We start from the raw sequence: 27846 nt of genomic DNA, 5'->3' as shown, positions 1-27846 counted from the left end.
TGACTGAGCCACCGCCCAGGCATTCCTCTTAAATACCTTTTGAAGAAATAAGTTATATACCTGTATGGCTCAACAATATATTATTTAATTTTGTTGGCTTTGTACTTTAGAATAAGGATACAAACTATACATTGTGTCCTAAGATTTGCTTTTATCACACATTATTTTACTACAACAATTCATCCATGTTATTTCATGAGCCCTAATTCATTCATTTTCACTGTTATATGATATTCCAGTGTGTGACTAAACCACAGTTCATCCATTCCTATCAATGGGAATTCAGACACTTCCTTTTTCTTTTCTAACACTGCTTCTATGACCATTCTGGTGGATGCCTCTGGTGCATTATGTGCAACAATTTCTCTTGTGCATATAAGTATAATGAACGTGCTAGTTTATATGCCAAATTGTTTACCAAAATGGGTGTACCAGTTTACAGTCTCACTAGCAATATGTAAAATATCACATTGGTCCACATGTTCTCTAAAACCAAGTATTGTCAGACTTTTTTTTCAGTGACACATTTATTTGGGGGCCTTGTTTGAGAATTATACAAATAAGCAGTTGATTTTCTGTTAATTTGTTAAAAACAGAGAAGGATAGGGACGTCTGAGTGGCTCAGTCGGTTAAGTGGCTGACTCTTGGTTTCTGCTTGGGTCATGATCTAGCTGTTTCTGAGTTCAAGCCTTGCCTCAGGCTCTGTACTGATAGTGGGGACCCTGCCTGAGATTCTCTTTGTCTCTCTGCCCCTCCCCTATTTGTGGTCTTCTCAAAACTAATAAAATAAACACTTTTTAAAAAAATCATATTTAAAAAATAGAGAAGGATTTGAAAATACATATATGGCATTTCAGTTGCTGAGCATCAAAGTTGATCTTGTGTTCAACTCAAAAAGAATAGAATGGAAGCTGTTTTGTCTCAGCATGCTTAATTTTATGGTTGTTCATTCATGGGCTATAATTACACATTACGATTAAAATGTTAGGTTAAAAATACTAAATAATATTAATTGAATGAAAGTTGAATAAGTAAAGTCAACTCTATGTTTTTGTTTCTTGTAAGTTATGATTCAGATTGCTATTCAGTTAATTGACTATTCATTTAACAGATTTGTTTTTTTTTACCTTTCACTTCTTAATTCTTAACCATCAAATGAGTATGAAATTATATTTCATTATGGTCTCTATTTCCATTTCTCTAGTTATTGATGGGATTAAATATTTTCTTATATGGTTATTAGCCAAATGTGTTTCCAGTTCTGTGAAATTCCTTTAAGCAGGCAGTCATATTGGCATTTAATTATTGTTGGTTAGTCTAGCTAAAGTTTGTCCATTTTGTTGATTTTCCCCTACAATAATTTTTAGTTTTTCTATTTTCTCTCTCATTTTTCTATTTCATTAATTTCTACTTTAATATTATTATTTTCTTCCTTTTGCATACTTTAGGTTTAGGTTGTTCTTTTCTCAATGTCTTTAGGTGGAAGGTTAGGTTATTGAGTTGAAATCTTTTTTTAATTTTTAAAATGTTTTTATTTATTTTTGAAGGAGAGAGAGACAGAGCATGAGTGGAGGAGCAGCAGAGAGAGAGGGAAACACAGAATCCGAAGCAGGTTCCAGGCTCCAAGCTGTCAGCACAGCCCCCGACACGGGGCTCGAACTCACCAACCGTGAGATCATGACCCAAGCTGAAGTTGGGCGCTTAACCGACTGAGCCACCCAGGTGCCCCGAGATCTTCTTTTTAATTTTTATTTATTTATTTAATTTTTATTATTTATTAATTTTTTTGAGATCTTCTTTTTTTTTTTTTTTTTTAATTTTTTTTTTCACCGTTTATTTATTTTTGGGACAGAGAGAGACAGAGCATGAACGGGGGAGGGGCAGAGAGAGGGAGACACAGAATCGGAAACAGGCTCCAGGCTCCAGGCTCCGAGCCATCAGCCCAGAGCCCGACGCGGGGCTCGAACTCACGGACCGCAAGATCGTGACCTGGCTGAAGTCGGACGCTTAACTGACTGCGCCACCCAGGCGCCCCGAGATCTTCTTTTTTTAAATATAGGTTATAAATTTCCCTCTAAGCACTGCTTGGGCTGCATCCAATAAGTATTGATGTTATTTGTTTATTTTATCTATCCCACAGCATTTTTAAATTTCTCTTGTGATTTCCCCTTTGTTCCATTGGTGGCATAAGAACATGCTTTATAATTTTTACATTCTTGTGAGTTTATCAAATTTCTTTGTTAGTGATTTCTCATTTAATTCCACTGTGGTTAGAAAATATACATTGTATGATTTCAATACTTCAAAACTTATTGAGACTTTTTATGGCCCATCATATGTTCTATGTGATTTGAAAAGAATATGTACTCTGCAGTGGTTGGGTGCAGTGTTTTATGGAGGTCCGTTAAGTCTAATTGTTTATAGTGCTGTTAAAATCTTCCATATTCTTGCCAATTATCTGCTTAATTGTTCTACTGATTATTGAAGTCTTCAACTATTATTGTTGCATTGTCTATTTCTCAATTTCTGTCACTTTTCACTTCATGTATTTTGGGGCTCTGTTGTTAGGTGGATGTATGTTTCTAATAGGTATCTTTCTGATGGATTGACTTTTATCATTACCAAATATCCTTTTATATAGTAATATATATAATACACATTTTCTGTTTTGTCTAATTAGCATAGCCACTGCAGCTCTGCTGTGGTTGCTGTCTGCCTGGTATGTCATTTCCATCTTTTTACTTTCAACCTATTTTTATCTTTTTTTTTTTTTTACATTTTTAATGTTTATTTATTTACTTATTTTTTTAAATATGAAATTTATTGTCAAATTGGTTTCCATACAACACTCAGTGCTCATCCCAAAAGGTGCCCTCCTCAATACCCATCACCTCCCATCCCCCCCCCCCACCCCATCAGCCTCAGTTTGTTCTCAGTAACCTATTTTTATCTTCAATGTTAACTGTGTCTCTTGTAGACAGCATATGGTTGGAGCTTGTTTTTCTTATCTAGTCTGACAATCTCTGCGTTGTGATTGGATAGCTTAATCTATTCACATTTAATGCTATTACTGATATAGCTGGATTTATGTCTGGCATTTTGATTTTTGTTTTCTATATGTCTCAAGTATTTTTTCTCTATTCCTCCTTTATTGCTTTCTTTTGCATGAAGTGAAGGTGTCTCATTTAAAGTTTTAATTCCTTTAATGATTCTCCCTCTACACTTTGGAGTTATTTTTATTGGTTGCTATAGGGCTTGCCATATACATCTTAATTTATCATAATTTACTTCAAAGGTATACCAACTTAATTCCAGTGAGATATAGAAGCATTACTTTTATGTAGCTCTATTACCTCTTCTCCCATTTGTCTATTATTATGCATATTACCTCTATATATGTTACAAACCCAACAATATATTTTTATAATTACTAAAATGTATATATAATTTTATATCTTCAAAGAAAGCTGAGAGAAAAAAGGAGAGCAAATGTATATTTACAGTTTATTAACCTTTTAGTTATCATTTTGTTTCTCTACATGTTCTTATACATTCAAGTTACCATCTGGTTATTGCCTTACTTCAGTATAGCTTTCCCACCCACTTCTTATTGTAAAATTGATTACATTTCTCTATGTTATAGGCTAACAATTGTACACATAGATTTATGCAATGTTTTTTTTTTTTTTAACGTTTACTTATTTTTGAGAAAGAGAGAGACGTAGCATGAACGGGGAGGGTCAGAGAGAGAGGGAGACACAGAATCTGAAGCAGGCTCCAGACTCTGAGCTGTCAGCGCTGAGCTCGACAAGGGGATCGAACTCATGGACCTCGAGATCATGACCTGAGCCGGTGTCAGATGCTCAACCGAATGAGCCACCCAGGCGCCCCTATGCAATTGCTTTTTAAATCAGAGTGAAAAATGCAGTTATATTGTCTTTTATGATTACACTATTACCTTTACTGGCAATCTTTTTATTATTCAAATTACTGTTGGGTGTCATTTGCTTTCAGTGTGAAAAGCTTCTGGTATTTATTTTAAGGTGGGTTGGCTAGCAACAGATTCAGTTTTTGTTTACCTGAGAATTTTTACTTTATCTTCATTTTTGTAGAATTATTTCTCCTTTCAGTTGTGCCAAATTTTTCTTATATTTTGGTAGTCTATTAATAGGTATGTGAATGTTTATAATTGTTATATATCTTATTGCTGTGTTGAAACTTTTGTTAAGATAAAATGTTCTTTTTTGTCTCTTGTGAACTTTTTTATCCAAAGCCTATTTTGTCTGATAGCCACCCTTGCTTTCTTTTGGTTACTGTTTGTAGTGACTCTCTTTCTCCCATCCTTTCATGTTTAACCTATTTGTGTCTTTGAATCTAAAGTGAGTCTCTTAGGGACAAGCATATAGTTTGATCATGTTTGTTTGTTTAAAAAAATTTTTTAACCTTTATTTTGAGAGACAGAGTGTGAGTGGGGGAGGGGTAGAGAACGAGGGAGACAGAATCCAAAGCAGGCTCCAGGCTCTGAGCTGTCACCACAGAGCCTGATGCAGGGCTCGAACCTATAAACTGTGAGATCATGACCTGAGCCGAAGTTGGACGCTTAACCGACTGAGCCACCCAGGTGCTCCTGTTTGTTTTTTAATTTTTTTTTAATGTTTATTTATTGTTGAGAGAGAGAGACACACACAGAGTGTGAGTAGGAAGGGGCAGAGAGAGAGGGAGACACAGAATCTGAAGCGGGGTCCAGGCTCTGAGCTGTCTGCACACAGCCTGACTCGAGGCTAGAACCAATGAACGGCAAGATCATGACCTGAGCCGAAGTGGATTCTTAACTGACTGAGCCACCCAGGCACCCTTGTTTGTTTGTTTTTTAATCCATTCTGCCAATCTCTGTCTTTTGATTGGAGAGTTATTCCATTTACTTTTAAAGTAATTACTGATAGGGGCACCTGGGTGACTCAGTAGGCTAAGCAGCTGACTTGGGCTCAGGTCATGATCTGGCTGTTTGTGGGTTCGAGCCCCATGTCAGGTTCTGTGTTGACAGCTCAGAGCCTGGAGTCTGCTTCAGATTCTGTGTCTCCCTCTTTGCACTCCACTGCTCATGCTCTGTCTCTCTCTCTCTCTCTCCAAATAAATAAACATTAAAAAAAAGTAATCACTGATAAGGAGGGACTTACTTTTGTCATTTAGCTACTTAATTTCAATATGCTTTATAGCTTTTTTTGTCTATTTCTTGTACTATTGTCTTTTGTGTTACATTGAATTTTTTTATAGTGAAATATTCAAATTCTTTCTCATTTCCTTTTGTGTGTATGCTTTAACTATTTTCTTTGCAGTTACCATGGTGATTACATTTCACATCTTAAAGTTATAACACTATAATTTTAATTTATACTATTTTAACTTCAGTGACATAGAAAAACTGCTCCTTTACTGTTTCATTCCTACACCTTTCAATATTGATGTCACAGAATTACACTGTGTGAGTAAAAACATAAACTAATACTTTTGTTAATGTATTAGTCTCTTAAATTATGTGGAAAACAACATGTGGAATTACAAGCCAAAGTTACAATACCATCTTTTTCGCTAATTGTTTTTTTTGTTTTTGTTTTTTTTTATGTTTTCAGCATTTCTTGCAGGCAGGACTAGCAGTAATGAAGTCCCTCAGCTTTTGTTTATCTGGGAGTGTCATAATTTCCTTCTCACTTTTGGAAGACAATTTTGCCAGCTGCATAATTCTTATTTACAGGTGATTTTTGTTTTTGGTTTTGTTTTTTTCTTTTAGCACTTCGAATTTATCAGCCCACTGCTTTCTGGCCACTAAAGCTTCACCTGAGAAATCTGCTGATAATTTATTGAGGATTCCTTATATGCAGTGATTAACGTCTCTCCTGCTGCCTTCAATATTCTCTTTGTCTCTTGACAGTTTGGTTATAATGTGTCTTACTATGAGTGTTTTTGAGTTTGTCCTATTTGGAGTTTGTTGACTTTCCTGGGTATTTATATTCATGTCTTTCATCAAACTTGGGGGAATTTTCAACCATCGTTTCCTCAAATATCTCTCCAAACTTCCTCTTCTTTTCTCCTTCTGGGACTCCCACGATGCACATGTTGGTCTACTGATTTCTGTCCCACATGTCTCTTAGGTTCTGTTCACTTTTTCCTTCTTTTTTCTTTCTCTTCTTCAGATTCAACAATTTGAATCTCCCAGGCTTCATGTTTGTTGATTCTTTTGCCTGTTCAAATCTGCCTCTGAACCTCTCTAGTGAATTTCTCACTTCTGTTTCTTTTCAGATCCAAAATTTCTTTTTAATTCCTTTTTCGTTTTCTGTCTCTATTTTGTTCATACATCATTTTCTTGACTTTCTCCATGTCTTTCTTTAGTTCTTGAGCTCACATCTTTATTAAAGTTGTTTTAATAGTAAAGTTGTCTAGTAGGTCTGCCAACTGTTCTTTCTCAGGAATTTGCTTTCGATTTATTTTCTTCCTTTGAATGGGTCATATGTTCCCTTTTTTTTGGTATGCTTTATGACTCCTTTGTTGAAAACTGGAAATTTGAATCTAATAATGTGGCAACTGAGGAAATCTGATTTTCTCCCCTCCTCAGGGTTTGCTGGGTTTTGTTTTACTTTTTTTGTTGTTGTTGTTATTGTTGTTGTTGTTTTTATTGCTTTAGCCTATCTACTAAGACTCTACCAAGGGTCAGTATAAAGTGTGAACTTAACATCTTCTCAGGTCTTCCCCAAGATTTTATTTTCCCCTGAGTATGCACAATGACTAATGTGTGGATGTTTTAATGCCTCGGCCCCCAAAGGGGAGGGGAAAAAATGAAGTAGGGAGGGGAAGGTACCAGCCTTTTAAATTCCCTGAAGTCACTTAGGTCAGAGGAGAGGGCTTGGAGAGTGAGGGGGATGCAACAATGACTGCCTAGTCTGTGTTTTCACCTTTAGGATAAAAATAGTAGTCACCTTTTAGAACACAGATCTCTGATATTTGGAGGACAGGATCCTTATCGTTCATCATAGGTCTCACCAGCTGCATACAAATTTCTCCTGCAACTCCTCCACTGCCTGCATTGGGGCTGGGGGTGGTAAATGGGTCCTTGCCACTGAGCTAATAGTTGAAATTCACTGATATTAACCACAGTTTACCATCCAAACTTTCTTCTGGAAGTTGCAGGCCCTCAATAGATTCCAGAGTTCCAAATATTTATATCAGATAGATTATGTCAGTGCCAGCATGGCCTAGGTAAGGAGACAGATTTCCTGGTGGTTTCTACTGCACCTTCTTAGAAACCTCCTTCATTTTTGATAGTTTTGCTACATATAATATTCTTGGTTAACAAGTTTTTCTTTCAGGACTTTGAATGTCATCTCACTGCCCCCTGGTCTTATTATCTGATGAGAAATCAGATGTTAATCTTATTAGGGTTCCCTTGCATATAATGTCATTTTTCTCTGGTTTTGATCTTGATAACTTTACTATGATATGTCTGGGTATGAATCTCTTTATCTTCCTTAGTACTTGGTGAGCTTCTTGAATTTGTAGATTCATATTTCAACTGAGCCAGCTAGGCACTCCTCTTCAAATATTTTTCTGCTCCTTTCTCCCTCTCCCTGTCATTTCTATTCTACTCTCCCTTCTTCTGGTACTTCCATTATGCATATATTGATGAGTTTAGATGTATTATTTTTCTCTTGGGGCTTCTGGGTGACTCAGTCAGTTGAGTGTTCAACTTTCAGCTCAGGTCGTGATCTTGTGATTCACAAGTTGGAGACCTGCATTACACTCTGGGCTGACAGCTCAGAGCCTGCTTCAAATTCTGTATCTCCTTCTTGCTCTCTGCTCCTCCCCCACTGATGCTCTATCTCTCAAAAATAAAACATTAAAAAATATAAAATATATATATTTAAAAAATAGAGGTATTATGTTTCTCTGAGCCTCTGTTTATTTCTCTATTCCATTTTGTCTCTGTCTCTTGATCTATCTTCAAGTTCATTGATATTTCTTCTGCAAATTCAAACAATTGTTGAGCTTCTCAGGGCTCCTGGCTGGCTCAGTTGGGGGATTGTGTGACTCTTGATCTCGGGGTTGTGAGTTTGAGCCCCACGTTGAGTGTAGAGATTACTTAAAAATAAAATCTTTAAGGGCGCCTGGGTGGCGCAGTCGGTTAAGCGTCCGACTTCAGCCAGGTCACGATCTCGCGGTCTGTGAGTTCGAGCCCCGCGTCAGGCTCTGGGCTGATGGCTCAGAGCCTGGAGCCTGTTTCCGATTCTGTGTCTCCCTCTCTCTCTGCCCCTCCCCCGTTCATGCTCTGTCTCTCTCTGTCCCAAAAATAAATAAACGTTGAAAAAAAAATTAAAAAAAAAATAAATAAAATCTTTAAAACACAGAAATGTTATGCTTCTCTAGCAATTTTTTGGTTTTGATTATTGTACTTTAAAACTCCAGAATATCCTTTAAAAACAAAATTGTATCTCCTTGATATTTTATTTTTTAATTTTTTTTTTCAACGTTTTTTTTATTTATTTTTGGGACAGAGAGAGACAGAGCATGAACGGGGGAGGGGCAGAGAGAGAGGGAGACACAGAATCAGAAGCAGGCTCCAGGCTCCGAGCCATCCGCCCAGAGCCTGACGCGGGGCTCGAACTCACGGACCGCGAGATCGTGACCTGGGTGAAGTCGGACGCTTAACCGACTGCGCCACCCAGGCGCCCCGATATTTTATTTTTGATGAGATATTGTCATCATTCCTTCATTTCTTTTTTTTTTTTTTAATTTTTTTTTTTCAACGTTTATTTTATTTTTGGGACAGAGAAAGACAGAGCATGAACGGGGGAGGGGCAGAGAGAGAGGGAGACACAGAATCGGAAACAGGCTCCAGGCTCTGAGCTATCAGCCCAGAGCCTGACGCGGGGCTTGAACTCACGGACCGCGAGATCGTGACCTGGCTGAAGTCGGACGCTCAACCCACTGCGCCACCCAGGCGCCCCATTCCTTCATTTCTTTAAGCATGGTTTCCATTAGTTCTTTGGAACTACTATTTATATAGCTTATTTATAATGGCTGCTTTGAAGTCTTTAATTCTGATATCTGCCCCTGTTTCGCTTGCTTGCTCCCTGCCCAACCCCCTCCCCATGTATGAATTACACTATCCTGTTTCTTTGCATATCTCATAACTTCTTTTTATAACTGGACATTTTAGGGGTGCCTGGGTGGCTCTGTTGGTTAAGTGTCCAACTCTAGATTTTGGCCCCAGTCATCATCTCATGGTTTGAGATCAATCCCCTTACGGTTTGAGATAAAGCCTCATGTTGGGCTCCATGCTGACAGCATGGAGCCTACTTGGGATTTTCTCTCCCTCTGTCACTCTCCCCCACTCTCTCTCTCTCAAACGAAATGAATTTTAAAAACTTAGAAACAAAACACACAACATTTTAGATTATATCTGTTGTAGGATCTTTGGACCTTGACCCACCCACAACCCCCTCCCAGGCTTGGATTTTTTTTTTTTTTTTAAATTATTTGAGTTGTTAGTGAAGTTTATTTCCTCTCCAGGGTGAAGTCTCTGATTTCATTTCTTAGAAAGTGCAGCCTTGGGCATGAACATTGTCACTTGGAGTGACAGAGCTTTTAACAGGTCCTTCTCTATCTTCCTGATATCTTTGTTAAACTAGCCTTTGCTGGTACCAAACTCAGATGTTAGTTCCAACTGCCAGTTAATGGCTTTTTGAAGATGTCCTAGAGCTTATATTGCTCTGTAGCCTGATCCACTTAGATTCAGGCCTTTTGCAAGGTAGGTTTTGAGGTTGGTCTTCAAGGCTTGTTATGACCCCAGGAGGGCTCTTCTTTCCCTGTTCTCTCTGGTAAATTAGCTAGCCTAAAAATAACAGCTTATTACTCTGGTGGAGCTATTAGCCTCTTTTAATTTTTTTACCATTAAATTTTCCATTGTCCTTGAGAGTTCCCTTAGTCTTGAACTTCCCCAAACTCTTCCAAATAAAATTAGTTCTTTTGGGGTGAGCTTCAGAGCTCTCTTCTTATGGCCTTCTCTCCCATGGGAAAAAAGTCTATGCCACTCCACTGTAGTTACAGGTAGTAGATGACATGATCTGCTTCTTTAGGATTGATATGCTTGTTTTATGAGAACTCAGTTGGGATGGTAGCTTCTGGTCTTCTTGGCGTACTTCTCCTGGCATGAAAACCTTGCCCTATGAGCATCTAGGATGAAGGTGATCAGAGTCCTGGTACTCTTGGCCTGCTGCACCTAGGGTAAAGTTCCACCTTGTGAGTGGGAGCTGGGTGGAGGGAGTCCTGACCGTTTGGCTGCACTTACCTGCAGTTTAGCCTTTGCAACACAGATCTAGGGGTGTATGAGAAATATTGGCTGCCTGCTCTCCCTTGGGAAATACGACAGGACTTAATTGGGTACTGGGAGGAGAGTGACCATTGTCTTCTTGGCTGTATCCACTCAGAATGGAGTTCTGTAGCACTGTGCTGTGTGTGTGAGAGAGTGGTGGTGGACAGGTGGTTTAGGGCAAGAATAAGTTGTGGCATAAATGCCACAGACTCTCTTTTTTTAATGTTTATTTATTTTTTTTTTTTAATTTTTTTTCAACGTTTATTTATTTTTGGGACAGAGAGAGACAGAGCATGAACGGGCGAGGGGCAGAGAGAGAGGGAGACACAGAATCAGAAACAGGCTCCAGGCTCTGAGCCATCAGCCCAGAGCCCGACGCGGGGCTCGAACTCACAGACCGCGAGATCGTGACCTGGCTGAAGTCGGACGCTTAACCGACTGCGCCACCCAGGCGCCCCAATGTTTATTTATTTTTGAGAGAGAGAGAGAGAGAGAGAGAGAGAGAGAGAGAGAGACAGGATATGAAGCAGGCTTGGCACGGATGGCAGACAGCCTGACATGCAGTTCGAACCCATAAACCATTGAGCTCAGGACCTGGGCCAAAGTTGGACACTTAACCGACTGAGCCACCTAGGCGCCTCAATGCCACAGACTCTTAACACTCTTTCAGAGATTTAGATGTTCTTGAATGTTTCTTCATTTGCTGTATGCCCCTAAGACAACATGCAGAGAATTTAAATGGTTGTTTAAAAAAATTTTTTTAACCAATCACGGTAGTTAGGGTGAACATGTAGCCAGTCCAGAAGTCATTTGTCTATTTATTATTAATATTGTACAGTTTGTCTCATGAAAAACAGTTTAAAGCAAAGGAAGTTTATTCATATCCCTTAGGATATTTTAAAAATGAAAATTTAATAATCTCAAAACACCAAATAATATGAATTTAGAAAAGAATAAAAATTCCCAATATATTTTTTGAGCTTAAAAAATATTTATCATTCAGAAAAAAATCCCAATAGAATAAAACAACATCCCAGGTTAAAAAAAAAAAGTTATCAAGACATGGAATTGTAACTTTTTCTGTTATTTTAAGTACAATAATTATAACTGCTTTTTTGCTTGTTTGTAAATCATTGTTTGCTTTTTGACCACACCAAGAATTGTATTTTAATGCACAATATAAAACATAATGCCCAGAAACACCAGTTAACATCATCAATGCTCTTCATTCATTGGTTATCTAATTCACATGGTTGCCAGTATCAGGAAGAGTAATAGCCAAGCAGATTTGTAAGCCTGCTGTGATTCTTTGTTATTCATCGATGGCTGTCTTTTAAAAATCCTAGAACATAAACGGGAATTTTCTTTTTATAGATCATATGGACTTTTACTAATTTATGTTGCTTACCACTGACTTTATAAAAGTCATAGGTGTTGAGTATGTGTATGTGTGTATAATTTTGTAATAACTAAAGATGGCCAGAGAATATTAATTTCACCAGAAAACCCCGCATCAAATGAAACTTTCATTTGCTTTCACCCTTACTATTACACTTCTAAAAAAGAGGAAAAAAAAAATCTTACGTACTTGGACTTCCAAGTAAAAGTTTTGCTAATAATTTTAAACACCGCTGTTTCTTTACTGCAACAACAGAATTATTTTTAGTTCACAGAACAGGTATACAATTACTAAACATTTAAATTATTTTACAAAATTTTAAAACTTCTTTAACTTGGAATGTGATGGTTCAAACTATGCAGCAGTTCAAAGTGAAGTTTGTATTTCCACTATAAACAAGTAAAAAAGAGTGGTAACTAATTCTTTCCTAATCCAGAAGCCCATTTTAAAGAATCTAGTAAGAATAACTGCTTAAACAGAATAGATGACCACTTATCACGGATATTTTACAAACAGATTTCTGTAGGGTTTAGAGGTTAGGCTAGTGTTTAATCATGTCTAAGTCCCTTCTAATTTTAAAATTCTATGAGTCTATAGTTTTCCTAACAGTTCTATTAAAGAAGTTATTTCTTCTCACCATTATCGCCAGATTATGTCATTATACATAGATGGAAATTTTAGTATGTTACTGTATGTGCTTAAATGTCACCTTTCAGAATATGCTGCAGTTCACATGAGTCTTCCCCCTATTTGTTCCAGATTGAGACTTTGTCCATTTGTTTCAGACTGAGTTTGACTATACTTGAACAGGACCTATTTTAAGGACCAGTTTTCCTTTACTTGGCAATGTAATAAAATACAGTAGACAGAATGAATTTTGAAAGCATTCACCAAATGTTACATCTCATATTCAGAAATAACTACTTGTAAACCTCAAACTCCCTATGTTAAACTATGGTAATTTATTGAAATGCAAACAGTTAGTATACATGCTGCTTGCTCAGTTCTCTCCAAATAGGATTTACGTTTGTTAGGAAAAGAATGTAACTCCAGGTTAAATCATAATAGTAAGATGCTAAGTAATTAGGATTGCTACTTTTACAATTCAGTGTTGGATTCTTGACTGTGGGAATACACACGTACACCCACACCATACACACATACACACCCACACACACTTCCTTTTATGTAGATGACAATTTACATAGATTTATACTTTGCAAGATGTTTACCCATATATCCTCCAGGAATTGCTAGTGAGATGGAATGTAAAAACAAACTACTTGGAGATTTCATGGGTTTCCAAACCAGGGATGAGATTCATGAATAACTAGAGAAAGTCTTCTGATTCATTAGAGCTAGTTCTAAATGTTATCAGACAACATAAGGTCAAGTATCTTTTGATCATAATTTTCTATTTTTGAAATACTGGTTCATAAAAAATCACGGTATTATCCACTGGCAGGACAGTAGTAAATTACATTGGAATCCACATCTACAAAAGACACTTCTGAATGTCATTGTTTCAGATTTTTAATACTGCCTTAAAAAGGCCTGTTACTCTTCAACTATCTCAGTATACTTTTAAATATAAATAATTATAATTGGAACAGTTATTGTAAATCTAAGTAGATAATTCCTAAGGCAGTATTTGTTTAATCAGAACATATTTTCATTTCAAATATATAACTAAAACGTCTCACAAAGTCAGAACACAACTCATAGTTTGAACAGAAACTTCGTGTTTAAATCTCAACATTCAGTAAAATAAACACTACACATTAAGTTCCTCTGGAATACAAATCACTCATTTAAGTAAATGGGATATAATTTCTAACTTGTGTTAAAAGTGAAGAAATCCTTTTTTATGTGAAGACTTGACCAAAATCAATTAGTCCTATTACGGTACAAATCAAACTCTACTGACACAACACATTTTTAGAGATTTGGATACGGATATAACTACAGTTGGAAACTAGATGCTCCTTAGCTTGGGGCAGTGAAAGAAAAAGGCATACTATGGATCAGGCCCCCGTTTTATTACTTTATTAACAACAATGCTTACTTTATTTAATGAAGAATGTCTCTTCCACTGGAAATACACTTCTAATTTAATAATGCTAGACAGTGGGGAAAAAAAAGATGGACCCACTTTTTAAAAAATTCATCCTTTATAAAGTTATGTAACAATATTGATTAGGTATAGAATGATTCTTCATTTTATGCTCTGAAGACAAGCAATTTTTTTAAGTATTGACTTGTCAATTTATCTTTGACAAGTGATTAAGAAAGATAAACAAATCTTCTGACTTTACAAATAAGAATATGTGAATAAGAATATATATTCTGAGAAGTTATGTCCCGTGATCTGACTTATACTTCTGATTTATAATGTAACTAAATTCTTTTAATAAACTGCATTAATTTTACATTTTAAACTTAAATCATCCTTGCTGTACTGTTCTCATTCACTTTACTTTCAATTTTTGCATTTCTATAAATACTCAAAAACAAAACTCCTCAATTTGAAACCAACTTACATTGGAGTTCTGAGTTAGATTATAACTTTTAAGATATTTTGTTAAAATGTAAAACCCTGAAATTACAAACAAAAAATTTACAATTTTACAGTATATATCTAATTTATTTTTAAAAAAATATTCTGATTGTTTTATACAAGTAATCAAGTGTTATTTTTTCAAATTAAACTCCTTTATAGGCTAGAAGAAGGTATGTGGTTTTGCCCCATTAAAACCAATACAAATATCATTTTTTTTATGCTGGCACTTCAACTATTCAAAGTAGTCATTTGGTAGAATCACATAACCTCTCTCTGATATGTCGTCCTTCTCCTTCTGGAAGTGAACAACCTCCTTTAATTTTTCAAGTTGTCGTTCTTGTCTTCTGCATCGCTGCTGTGCGGTCTTAAGCTTCTTTCGGAGTTTTTCAACTTGTTGTTCTAGCTGATGAATCCTTTTTCTCTGGTGCATTGTATCCTCCACAGTATAGTTGTGGTTCACAGAAAACTGAGAGTTATCAGGGGTCTGAAGGGGAGGCATTAGTAATCCAATGCAGCATCAACCTGTGGAAATGGGAGGTGTTAAAGGAGGCGGGGGAAGCGTTCTTGTGGCTCCAGAAGGATCTTCCTTCTACAACGATAATGAAGAGTATGTTCAAGTTTAGTAACTACAAATAACAGTTTAAAGAATCTACCCAGGTGCCTGGTGCTCGTTGGTTAAGCGTCCGAATTCAGCTCAGGTCATGATCTTATGGTTCGTGTGGTTTGAGCCCTGCACGAGCTCTGTGCTGGCAGCTGGGAGCCTGAGCCTGCTTCGGACTCTGTGTCTCTCTCTGTCTCTCTGGCCCCTGCCCCACACATGCTTTGTCTTCTCTCTCTCTCAAAAATAATCAACATTAAATAAATAAATAAATAAATACATACATAAATACATAAATAAATAAATGAATCCACCTGTGGAATTTAAGAATGACTTTTACAAACTGGACAACCTAGAAGAAATAGATATGTTTCCAGAAACATACAGCCTTCCAAGAACAAATCAGAAGAAATAGAAAATCTGAAAAGACCAATCATTAGTGACAAAATTGAAAAGGTAATCAAAAAATTCCCAAAAGACAAAAGTCCAGGACCAGATGGCTTCACAGGTGAATTCTATCAAATACTTAAAGAGTTAATATCTAAAAAAAAAAAAAAGAGTTAATATCTATTCTCCTCAAACTATTCCAAAAAATACAAGAGAAAGAAAAGCTTCCAAATACATTCTATAAGGCCAGCATTACCCTGATATCAAAATCAAAGACACTACAACAAAAGAAAACTATAGGGACAATATCCCTGATGAATACAGATGCAAAATCCTCAATAAAATGAGCATATTAGATAATACACTAAATATTCAATATACATTAAAAGGATCATTCACCAAGATCAAGTGGAATTTATTCCAGGGATGCAAGGATGGTTCAATATTCATAAATCAATGTGAAACACTACACCATCAAAATAAAGGATAAACCCATATGATCATTTAGGGGTGCCTGTGTGGCTCAGTTGGTTGAGCGTGTGACTTGACTTCAGCTCAGGTCATGATCCCAGGGTCAAGGGATCAAGCCCTGCATCCGGCTCTGTGCTGAGCGTGGAGCCTGCTTAAGATTCATTCTCTCTCTCTCTCTCTCTCTCTCCCTCTGTCCCTGTCACCCTGCTCATGCTCTCCCTCTCTAAAATAAAATAAAATAAAATCATATGATCATCTCCATAAATGCAAAAACAGCACTGGACAGAATTCAATATCCATTCATGATAAAAAGTCTCAATAAAGTTGCTTTAGAGGGAACATACCTCAGGGCAACTGGGTGGGTCAGCTGGTTAAGCATCCCACTCTTTGTTTCATATCAGGTCATGATCTCACAGTTCATGAGTTTGAGTCCCACATTGGGCTCCAGGCTGACAGTGTGGAACCTGCTTGAGTCTCTCTCTCCCTCTCTCTGCCCCTCCCCTACTCACTCTGTCTCTCGCAAAATAATAAGTTAATTTAAAAAAAAAAGAGGGAACATACTTCAAAATAATAAAGGCCATATATGAAAAACATACAGTTGCTATCACACTCAGTGGTGAAAAACTGAGAGCTTTTCCTCCAAGATCAGAAACAAGACAAGATCCACTCTTGCTACTTTCATTCAACATAGTACTGGAAGTGCTTGCCATTGCAATCAAGCAAGAAAAACAAAAGGCATCTAAACTGATTAGAAAGAAGTAAAATTGTCACTATTTGCAGATGGCATGATAATACATACAGGAAACCCTAAAACTCCAACAGGGGCGCCTGGGTGGCGCAGTCGGTTAAGCGTCCGACTTCAGCCAGGTCACGATCTCGCGGTCCGTGAGTTCGAGCCCCGCGTCAGGCTCTGGGCTGATGGCTCAGAGCCTGGAGCCTGTTTCCGATTCTGTGTCTCCCTCTCTCTCTGCCCCTCCCCTGTTCATGCTCTGTCTCTCTCTGTCCCAAAAATAAAAAATGTTGAAAAAAAAAAAAATTTAAAAAAAAAACTCCAACAGAATACTACTAGGAATAATAAATGAATCCAGTAAAGTTGCAGAATACAAAATTAATATATGAAATCAGTCGTTTCTATACACTAATAATGAAGTAGCAGAAAGAGAAATTAAGACAACAATTCCATTTATAATTACACCAAAAAATTAAATATCTAGGAATGAATTTAACCAAGAGGGTGAAAGACCTGTACTCTGAAAACTATAAAACACTGATATAACAAATTGAAGATGATGCAAATAAATGGGAAGATATACCATTCTCATGGATTGGATGAAGTAACATTGTTACAATGTTTATACTACCCAAAGCAATCTACAGAGTCATTGCAATCCCTATGAAAATACTGACAGCATTTTTCACAGAACTAGAACAAATAATCTTAGAATTTGTATGGAACTACTAAAGACCCTGAATAACAAAGCATGCCTAAGAAAGAACAAAGCAGGAGGTATCACAATCCCAGTGTTCAAGATATACTACAAAGCTGTAGTAATCAAAACAGTACAGTACTGGCATAAAAACAGGCACATGGACCAATGGAACAGAACAGAGAGCCCAGAAATAAACCCAAGATTACATGGTCAATTAATCTACAACAAAGAGAATAAGAATATATAATGGGGAAAAGACAGACTCTTCAATAAATGGTGCTGGAGAAATTGCACAGTTACATGAAAAAAAAAATGAAACTAGACCATTTTCTTATGCCATACACAAAACTAAATTCAAAATGGATTAAAGACCTAAGTGTGAGACCTTAAACTATAAAAATCCTAGAAGAAAACATAGGCAATAGTTTCTTTCACATCAGCCTTAGCAACATTTTTCTTTTCTTTTTTAATTTTTATGTTTATTTTTTTTGAGAGAGAGAGAGACAGAGAGAGCGGGGGAGGGACAGAGAGACGGGGGGACACAGAATCTGAAGCAGGATCCAGGCTCTGAGCTGCCAGCACAGAGCCTGCCGCAGGGCTTGAACTCACCAACCAGTGAGATCATGACCTGAGCCGAAGTCAGACATTTAACCACCTAGGTGCCCCAGCAACATTTTTCTAGATACGTCTCCTCAGGCAAGGGAAACAAAAGCAAAACAAACAACTGGAATTAAACCAAAAGCTTCTGCACAGTGAAGGAAATCACCAACAAAATTAAAATGCAACCTACTGAATATGAAAAGATATCTGCAAATGATATATCTGATAAGGAGCTAATAATCAAATATATAAAGAACTTATACAAGGCGCATCTGAGTGGTTCAGTTGGTTAAGCGTCTGACTCTTGATTTTGGCTTAGGTCATGATCTCACAGTGGGATCGAGCCTGTCAGGCTCTGCACTGACAGTATGGAGCCTGCTTGGGATTCTCTTTCTGCCCTTTCCCCACTCATGTGCTCTCCCTTTTTCTCTCTCAAAATAAATAAATAAACTTAAAAAAAAAAAGAAAAAATTAAAAAAAAACCTTATACAACACCAAACAAACAATCCAATTAAAAAATGGGCAGAGGACATGAATAGACATTTTCCAAAGACATACAGATGGCCAACAGACACATGGAAAGATGCTCAGCATCACTAATCATCGGGGAAATGAAAATCAAAACCACAATGAGTTATCACTGTATCTGCCAGAGTGACTATTATCAAAGACAAAATAACAAGTGTGGAGAAAAGGGAACCTTTGTACACTGTTGGTGAGAATGTAAACTGATGCAACCACTATGGAAAACAACATGGCATTTTCTCAAAAACTAAGAATGGAAATACCATATGATCCAGCAATTCCACTTCTGGTATTTATCCAAAGAAAATGAAAACACTAATTTGAAAAGATATATGCACCCCTATGTTTACTGCATTAACATATTTTTTTTACAATAGCCCAGATATGAAAGCAACCCAAATGTCCATTAATAGATGAATGGATACAGAAAATGTTGTGTGTGTTTACATATATATCTATACATACATATATATGTACACCCACACACCCATATGCACAATACAATATTACTCACTGTAAAAAGAATGAGATCTTGCCATTTTGTGACACATGCATGGACCTAGAGGGTATTATGCTAAGTGAAATAATTCAGATAAAGATAAATACCATGTGATTCCACTTATATGTGAAATCTAAAAAACAAATGAAAAAAAAACAAACAAAAGAGCAGAAACAGATCCATAAATACAGAGAACAAAGTGATGGTTGCCTGAGTGGAGGGGATAGGGGGAATGGGCAAAAGGGTAGAGGGGAGTGGGGAGATACAGGCTTCCAGTTATGGAATGAACAAGTCGCAAGTATGAAAGGTACAGCATGGGACAATGGACAGTGGTATTTTAATAGCCTTGTATGGTGACCGATGGTAGTTACACTTGTGGTGAGTGTAGCATAATATATAGATCAGTCTATTTAGTATGCTTACATTTGAAACTAATGTAACATCATCATGTGTCAACTACACTTGGATTAAAAACAAAAGAATATTAGATTTTTATAAATCCTTGATATGGAAATATTCTAAAATAAGAAAAAAAGTTAAGTTCTAATAATTACACTTTTCCACTGGAGTAGAAATGGGATCCAAGAAAGAGAAAGAATGACTGGTGAGATTTAATAAAATACTAAGCACTTAAAACTGAGGGGGAAAAACTTTGAAACTGAACTGTCACTGATAAAGGAAACCCAAAACTTACTAACATATATGTAGGGGTAGAAAGTGATCTTCAAGTAAGTTACAAAACTAAATTGACTTCTTAGTGTGAGGACGTTTAACTTTTAATAAACTGCATTTTGTATTTTTAAATAGTATATCATTGCTAACAGTGGTTATGTACAAGTGATGGCTTCCAGGTAACATTTATTTTCTAACACTGATCTGAATTTTCCACAATAAAAACAAATTAATTTTATAATAGAAACCCAGTATTTTAAAACACATATTACCTTGTCATGTGGTTCAGTACAGAGAAATATCGTGGGCACTGCATTCTCTTTCAGCAACTTGTTGTTGCACTCCCTCTTAAAGCAGTCTGGAGTAAAGTGTTCTGAACAAATACTGCTATACTTGGTGGGTTTAAAGTTTTTTCTTCTGACAGCTGCCTCCCATTTTTACAAAGACTGGGTCTTGTAAGAGGAAACCTAAGAAGAAGAGATAATTCAGTTCTCTGACTTTACTTAAAAGAAAAAAAAAAGGCACATCTCGACTTTCCTGCTTAGAAAAAAACTATCTTACATTGGCATTAACAAACTAAGGGGTATTTGATTAAAACACTAGCTCTGCTATCTTTTCTTTTCTTTTTTTTTTTTTTTTGACAGTTTTAGTTGTGCTTTTATTCACCTTAGTTAAAAATGTACTTGTTTAAAGATCCTATAAATAAAGTGACCATCCACTAATGTGGGATGTAAACCACCCCTCCCAGCATGGAATTTTTGTTTTTTTTTAAAGCAGTATTTGTTAGGGGTGCCTGGGTGGCTCAGTGGGTTAAGCACCTGACTTTGGCTCAGGTCATGATCTTAGGGTTAGGGAGTTCGAGCCCAGTGTCAGGCTCTTTGCTGACAGCTCAGAGCCTGGAGCCCGCCTCAGATTCTGTCTTCCCCTCTCTCTGCCCCTTCCCCTGCTCGCATTCTATCTCTCTCTCTCTCAAGATAAATAAGCATTTAAAAATAAAAACAAAAAGAAATACGCTTTAAAAAAGAATTTTTTTTAAATGTTTTTATTTGTTTTTGACAGAGAGAGAGAGAGAGGAGCGAGCATGAGTTGGGAAGGACAGAGAGACAGAGAGGCAGACACAGAATCTGAAGCATGCTCCAGGCTCTGAGCTGTCAGCACAGAGTCCGACGCAGGGCGCAGACTCGGGGCTCAACTCGTGACATGCGAGATCATGCCCTGAGCCAAAGTCACACGTTTAATCAACTGAGCCACCCAGGCGCCCCCAAAAAGCAGTATTTTTTATAGGAATCTTTCGATCACAGAGTAGTTACGAGAATGTCAGATACAATGATGATACAATTTGAACAAGATAGGCTGATAAAAATTTACAAAATGTAAAAAGATGCATATTAAAAGTTAGCCATGCAATGGGAGGAGGAGATGATGGGAGGTCGGGGGTCAAGAGAAATATGTAGTAATATTGCTTGTCTCTCTCTGTTACAGTAAATGACTTTCACTAATTGTACAGATATTACACACACATCTAAATACACAAAGATAAATCATGTAGCTCCTCTCTCATTTATTAATGTTTAACTTTTTATGTCAAAGACACTAAGAGTTTCAAGTAAAATACATACTATGGGGTGAATTTGTTACTAATTTTTTTTAACCAATAAAAATAAAATTGCATGTTTATATCTACATACTGCAAAAAAGGTTTTAGTTCTCTTAGGATCAGTCTGACATAATGAATTAATCAAATCATAGTCAAATCATAATGATAAATACAAGATTTTATGTATGTATGTATGTATGTATGTATGTACGTATGTATGTATGCATTTGGAGAAGACTGGAACTGAAATGGGGTGGTCTATTAGTGTCATGAACTTGGATATCCAAGTTTCTCCCCAGGTTTGGGAAGTCTTTATTTTTAATTTTTAAAATTTGTATTTATTTAGTCTTCCAATTGTTTTTTAATTCCAGCATGAGAATATTATTTATCTGAATTTACCTTGAACTCAACTGGAATATGTCTCTTAGGCCCAAATAAGGAGGGTTAAGAAGAGTTTAAATTATTGTGATTTTACTTTTCCAAGTCAAGTATTTAGTGAACTGGGGAGACTGGAAAGAAGCCAAAAGATGTTTCAACTATATGTTCCAGTTTTCTCTTCCATGTAAGGTATGCTACAGCCTGACTCTGCTATATTCTGAAGACCTAACCAATCCTGGGACAGTTCTTCTCTTCGCCCAGCATAGTTGCTGCCACTGGGCCACTGTGTAGAAACTGGGAAAATAAGTACTCCTAGAAGATCCTGCTGGAAATGGCCTACAGAAATACAAACTATGTTAGCAATTACTGGTACAATTCAGCACCTTGGGCCTCCTGTCTCAAGGACTACAATGCTCGGGCTGTTTATGAGATTCTGTCAAGGTATTCCCATCTACTCTCAAAAAACCGTTCTTTATAGGTAAGAATGGGAGGCAGATCAGCCCTTCTTCTGATTCAATCAATTGTTTGACAGCCAGAAGAAACTATTTCTGATGTGTGAATGCCATCCCTTAGTTTCCAGTACCAATGAAAGGTTTTCCATATTTTTAGATTTCTTTAGATTTTAGATTCCTTGCATATTAAGAGGACTTTGTCTTACTTAGCCTTGTAACCCAGCAGCTTGCAGTGTTTGGCATAAATAGAAATGTGGTTGTGGGGAGCAAACTGTATGTAACCATGTCACCATCTTCTGACTTATTCCAACACTTTCAAAGAACCAGAAGTCAATTCATCAGCTTTCAGAATTCCAATAAATCAATTAAGTAATACCAGGAAATACTCAAGTAAATCTTGCAAGTGTTAGTGTTCTAGCTCCTCCTGGAGGTGGGGGCCAGGGATGTTGGTGGTGGTGGTACATCAACACTCAAGATCTTTCTATGCTGCAAAGCACTCATTTCTATAGGGTCCCTCTCATATGAAACATAAAAATGCATCTACGCTCTGTTAAACACAAAACGAATCCTACCAAAAATTGAAGGAATACTTAATTTTGCTTTTGTAATTATTTACCTATGAATAATTCCTATAATTGACCACTGGTTCTAGTTTCTTAGCTACCATCTATTCAGGGTGGGGAATTTTCGCAAAACAAAGTAACGTAAATATAATAAAATTTGTATTTGGCTGAATAAAAATACCATCGTGTCACATTTTGCAGACATCTGATTATCAGTAAGTCGTTTCCATTTTGCAGTTTTCTCTTCGTATTTTCAAAAGAACATTTTCCCCTCTAGGCCTCTAACTGCAGAGCTTTTTGGATAAAACAGCCCTGAAAGTTGTGGGGCAGGTTCTTTTCCAAGGGCTTCCTATAGGTGCCCATAAGAACTCATATTGACCTTTATTATGACACTTCATTATGACCTGTGTTATTATCGTCCAAGTTATCGTTATTGTCCGCTGAAAACATTAAGTATTCATCCTGGTAGTACCAGAAGCTTTCTCTAAAACTTAGGGGTCCTTAAAAGTTAGTTCCTAGAAACTGGGTGAAGACATCCTCCCTGAAATTCTGGCCAAAATCAATCCTTAATTTCTGTGATGCCGGCCTCCCATCCACAGCAAGAACGAAAAAGAGTGACTTCGGGATTTTAAAGGTTTTTGTTTCTATTTCAAATTTACTTCTAAGGCGTTATTACCACCTGGTTTCTCTATTACCCCAGGAGTGAAATCCAGATGCCTCTCGGCTTGGAGGACCTCACGACCTGCGCTGGGCCGTGAGACATAGCTCCGAGGTCCCGAACACTCCAACCGCAGGAGGCGGGCGAACCTCACGCAAGGGTTCCAACCCTCGAGCACGAGAAACGGTCGCCACGGCGACCTGCGCCGAGAACGCGCAGCCCAGGGCGACATTGCATGAACTTCTACCAGAGGCGGGCACACCCACCGCTCGCGGCCGGGACGGACTGTGAGGAAGATCCGGTCGTGCCCCGCCCCTGTCCCGCCCCCCTTATTAGTCTCGCGCGGACACGCGCCTGGCTCCGCCCCCGAGCCTAACCGGCCGCGCGCCCCCAGCCCCAGCTGGGGCCAGCCCCGCGAGAGGCGCAGGGTACTTACTTGTGGAAAGAAACGGGCTTATCCTTATCATATCGGTTCTTGCAGCCGTAGGCGGAACAGGACTGCACCATCCTTCCGGTTTTCAGTCACTTCACTTCTGCCTCTCCAGCAGGCAGGAGAAGCTATCAGTGTCGCCGCGCTGGGCTTTGACACCCTCGCTTCTTGTGTAGCTTTGGTCACCAGATACAGTGATGATAACCTCTTTCGGGTTGACTAATGTGCCCGTTTTGTTGTTTGCATTAGCAGAAGAACCACAGCCATCGCCCGTCTCCCATCTCCAAGATGGCGGAGGCAGCTTCAACCTCACCTCTCGCGAGGAGTTTGTCCCACTGTCTCTGATTAGCCCCGAGGTCAGAGGTAACGTTCCTTGGGAAGCAGGCCATTGGCTAAAGCCCGGCGTTGCGGAAGTGGGTGGGGCCTCCTAGCTTCCGGAAAGGAGAAAGGAGGTGCTTGGGCGAAGGGAGACATGCGTGCGGAGGAGTGGGGAGGGGAGAGCAGCGTGATTGTAGGGCCAGGTTTTGCAACGTGTTGGGTTTACTTGTGTAATATTTTCTGGGACGGTTTAGGGTGAGGAACAGTACGGTCTTTGGATCTGGTGGCCTAAAGGAGGACAGATGTAAAACTGAGGTCGTTGGGTAATTCTTCCCATTTCTTTAAAAGGGCAGCCACAGATGGTATATGATTTGTGAAACTTTGTGGATCCCTTTCCCACATCGCCAGTCTTCATCCCATTATCTGTCGTTCAGGTATCACAGGCTTTGTGAGAACTCAGCTGCCAGAATTTTAACAATGAGAAAACATTCATTCTCACTTCTGAAGGCTTTCATTGCTGTAATGATCTCCAGGTGCTGTGTTGGAACTCTAGAACTGGTGCAAGCTATTTTCACACCATTTGCCTCCTGTTGTGTGCCCTTCCTCTTTATGCAGATCAGTCTGGAAATCCGGATAGCGGGATGTTGACAAATTCCAGTGCTCTATTAAACTTTTTTCTCCCTCCCCCACCCCCGCCAAATCTTGTTGCTTCCCCAGGGTTCCATCCTCTGTCTTCCTCTCACTCAACACCCTGCTGCTTGAATTCAATAAAATGCTATGATCTACCAAGTCGTCTATTTCTTATGTAAAATTTTCTGCCTTCGGATTATGGTCTGAATTATCTATTCAGTTGCTTAAACCGGAACCTTAGTTTTCTCACCCTCTACATCCGTTTGATGACGAGGATAATATAGAATAAGTAAATAGTTATTAAATCCATCCCTTTCCGTCTCTCTTACTGTTCTTGATCAGGCCCTCATGGCCTCTTACCCTCAAAGGCAGTAATTTCCTCCATGGTTTGCTGTGCAGGAAGTATCAGAATGTGATAAGTGCTTGTGAACTGAAGTCTATTTTAAGAGTTCACTGAAATTCTTTACTCATCAGTTGATTCCCACAAATATTTACTGAACACTTGTTTTATGCACAAAGGGCTTGGGATACATTAGTGAACAAGACAAAGATTTCTGCCCTCATGAAGCTAATATTCTAGTGGAGGTTGGAGGAGGCAGAGAAGTCTGACCATATAAAATGTTGTAAGGTGAAGGGGGCTAGGTGGCGATGAGGGGATTGCAATTTAAATACAATGGATGGGACAGGCCTAATAGAAGAAGGGACTATTGAGCAAAGATGTGGAATGGGTAAGAGTTAGCTCTGAGGACATCTGGGGGAAGGGCCTTGCAGGCAGAGGGAATGGCTAAGGCAAAACTCCTGAGGCTCAGTGTCCCCAGCCTATACAAAGAACAGTAAAGGGTCAGTGTGGCTGGAGCAGAGTGAGCTAGGGGGACAAATATAAGGTCAGAGGAAACAGGATGCAGTCCTATGGGGACTTGTACGCGAGGGTAATAAGGCTTTGACTTTTACTCTGAGATGGAGAACATGCTTTAAGCAGAGGAGTAGTGACCCAGTCTTTTAAAACGATCACTCTACTGTGTTGTATATAGATATCAGGGGGCAACTTAGAGGCGAGGACACTGGTAGGCAGGCTTCTGTAGTAACCTAGGTGAGAGATGATGGTGGCTTACACCTGGGTGGTAACAGTGAAGGAGTAAGAAGTGATCTTGTTATCTCTTCCTTATTCCCTTCCATTTCTTTATTAACCTTTATTTATTGAGTACCTATTATGGTGGCAGGCATTATGCTAGGTCTGGGAATATACTGGTGAGCAAGACTAACATTACCTATCTTCATAGAGCTTATCCTAGTGAGGGGAAGCCATACAATAAAAATGTGAATAAAATAACATTGTGCTGAATACGTTACAATGTTATAAAGGTGAATGAGGTTAGAGGAGGGGTCACTACCTACTTTAGCTGGGGTAGTTAGGTAGTCTTTCTGAGAAGGGAACATTTTACTGAAAACCAAAGAATAGAAAAAAATCTAGTAATGTGAAGAATGAAAATAGGGAGGATGGGAAGAGCATTCTCCAGACAGGGACTGTGTACTGGGGCCTGAGGCAGTTGTGAGTTCAGTATTTCCTGGGAACTGAATGGAGGCTATGGTGTGAGCCAGGAGAAGAAGGGTATAAAATGAGGTTGAAGAAGTAAGTGTCTTGTTAGTTTGGATTTTAAGTGCAGCAGGACGTCAACAAACCTTTTTAGGCATGGTAGAGACCTGATCTAAACATTTTTAAAGGCCATTCTATTATGTGAAGAGTTTATCAGTGCAAGTGAGTAGCAGACCAGTAAAGAGGCCATTGCAGGCAAGTAAGATAAGTTGGTAACTTGGACTTAGGTAGTGGCAGTGGAGAAAGAATGACCAGGATTTGAGAATATGTTGCAGGTAGAAACATCAAAACTTGCTCACAGATGGATATGAGAATGAGGAAAAGAATCAAGGTATTAAGGTTGACTTGTACTTGAATTTCTTCTGGCTTGAGCATTTACTGAGATGTGGATGGCCTTTAAGAAAGAGAACAACAACTGCCAAACTACAAAAAATAAAAATAAATATATATTAAAAAAAGAAGAAGAGAGCAATGTAACCCCCACAAAACAGGAATTGTGAGATGGGAGCAATTTAGGAAGCAGGGTCATCAGCCATGGGGTTGTAGGACTGGGGAGTGCCAGAAGAGAAAGAATGTATAGTTCTCAAAGGTTGGTAATGCAAGTTACTAAAGAAGCATGAAGGATCACCAGCCAGTGCAGAGTGCCCTTCTGAGGTCTGTGATTTTTTTAAGTTTATTTATTTATTTTTGGGGGGAGGGGTAGAGAGAGCAAATCCCTGAACCCAAGAACCACGAGACCACGACCTGAGCCGAAATCAGGAGTCTAATGCTTAACTGACTGAGATACACACACCCTGGTTTGTGATCATTTTTAATCAGTGTAGAGTGAAACTAGTCAATTAATTATTTGGTTAGATTTCCTTCCATGAAGTTCTCCTTTGCTCCCCATTTTTTCTGTTTTCTTTCTTCTAGCTATCTATAATTTGGAAGTGAAATCTACATTTTTATTATTGAATATAATCCTCATTTTTCCTTACTTCAAAATGGTAAACTGATCATGTAAATTGTATATAATTTTTAAAATATTAATTGAACTGAATGTTGAATTTTTCTTTCTAAAACACCCCCAAATTAAATTTTCACTCTGCATGGCTTAAAAACTATTTACTTAATACAACAATAATTTTCACTTTTTCTAAACTAATTTACAACCATTGTCTGGTTTCCTTCTCTCCTTTATCCAGTTCTCAACATTTCCTAAGGCTCACATAACTGTTCTCAACTTGTCAAAGGGTGACTGTGAGGAAACATTTTTACTTTCAAAGATGACCATCTGCCTTTTTAAAAAGTTGATAGAAACTATCCAAATGCCTGTTAATAGTTGAATGAATAAATTGTGGTATAGTCATATAAAGGAATACTATACAACAGTCAAAGTAAAGCTATGGCCCACAACAATATGGATAGTTTTTACACCCATAATATTGAAGTCACACAAAAGTAAATATGGGATCCTATTTTTTTGTAGAGTAAAAAAGGTAGGTAAAAGTCAGTAAGTTGTTATTTGGGGGAGAGAGGCAATGAAAGGGGGCTTACCGGATGGTGGTAATGTGTGTTTTGACTGAAGTGGTGGCTAAATAGTGTGTTCACTTTATGATACTTCATCATCTGACCCTGATGATTTAGAAAATCTCTGGTGTTTATTCTACTTTAATAAACTAAAAGTTTATTAAGCAAACAAGGGCTATATAAAATATGTAAAATTGCCTTTCTTTTAGAGAA

The 27846-nt window shown here is 38.0% G+C and overlaps 1 protein-coding gene across 1 annotated transcript in view; it reads right to left on the bottom strand.

Moving 5' to 3' along the window:
• THAP1 (THAP domain containing 1) overlaps nt 1–24417 on the bottom strand; it is a 54280-nt gene extending 29863 nt beyond the window's left edge. Inside the window, 4 exon segments of the mRNA XM_030314463.1 lie at nt 14507–14911; nt 19777–19940; nt 19943–19971; nt 23589–24417. Of these exon segments, the coding sequence (XP_030170323.1) occupies nt 14507–14911; nt 19777–19940; nt 19943–19971; nt 23589–23659 (669 nt within the window). The 5' untranslated portion in view covers nt 23660–24417.
• Nucleotides 24418–27846: the final 3429 nt, after the last annotated feature.

The sequence above is a fragment of the Lynx canadensis genome, chromosome B1 (genome assembly GCF_007474595.2).
Source record: "Lynx canadensis isolate LIC74 chromosome B1, mLynCan4.pri.v2, whole genome shotgun sequence".
Lineage (NCBI taxonomy): Eukaryota > Metazoa > Chordata > Mammalia > Carnivora > Felidae > Lynx > Lynx canadensis.
This window is presented reverse-complemented; position numbering and strand designations above follow the sequence as displayed.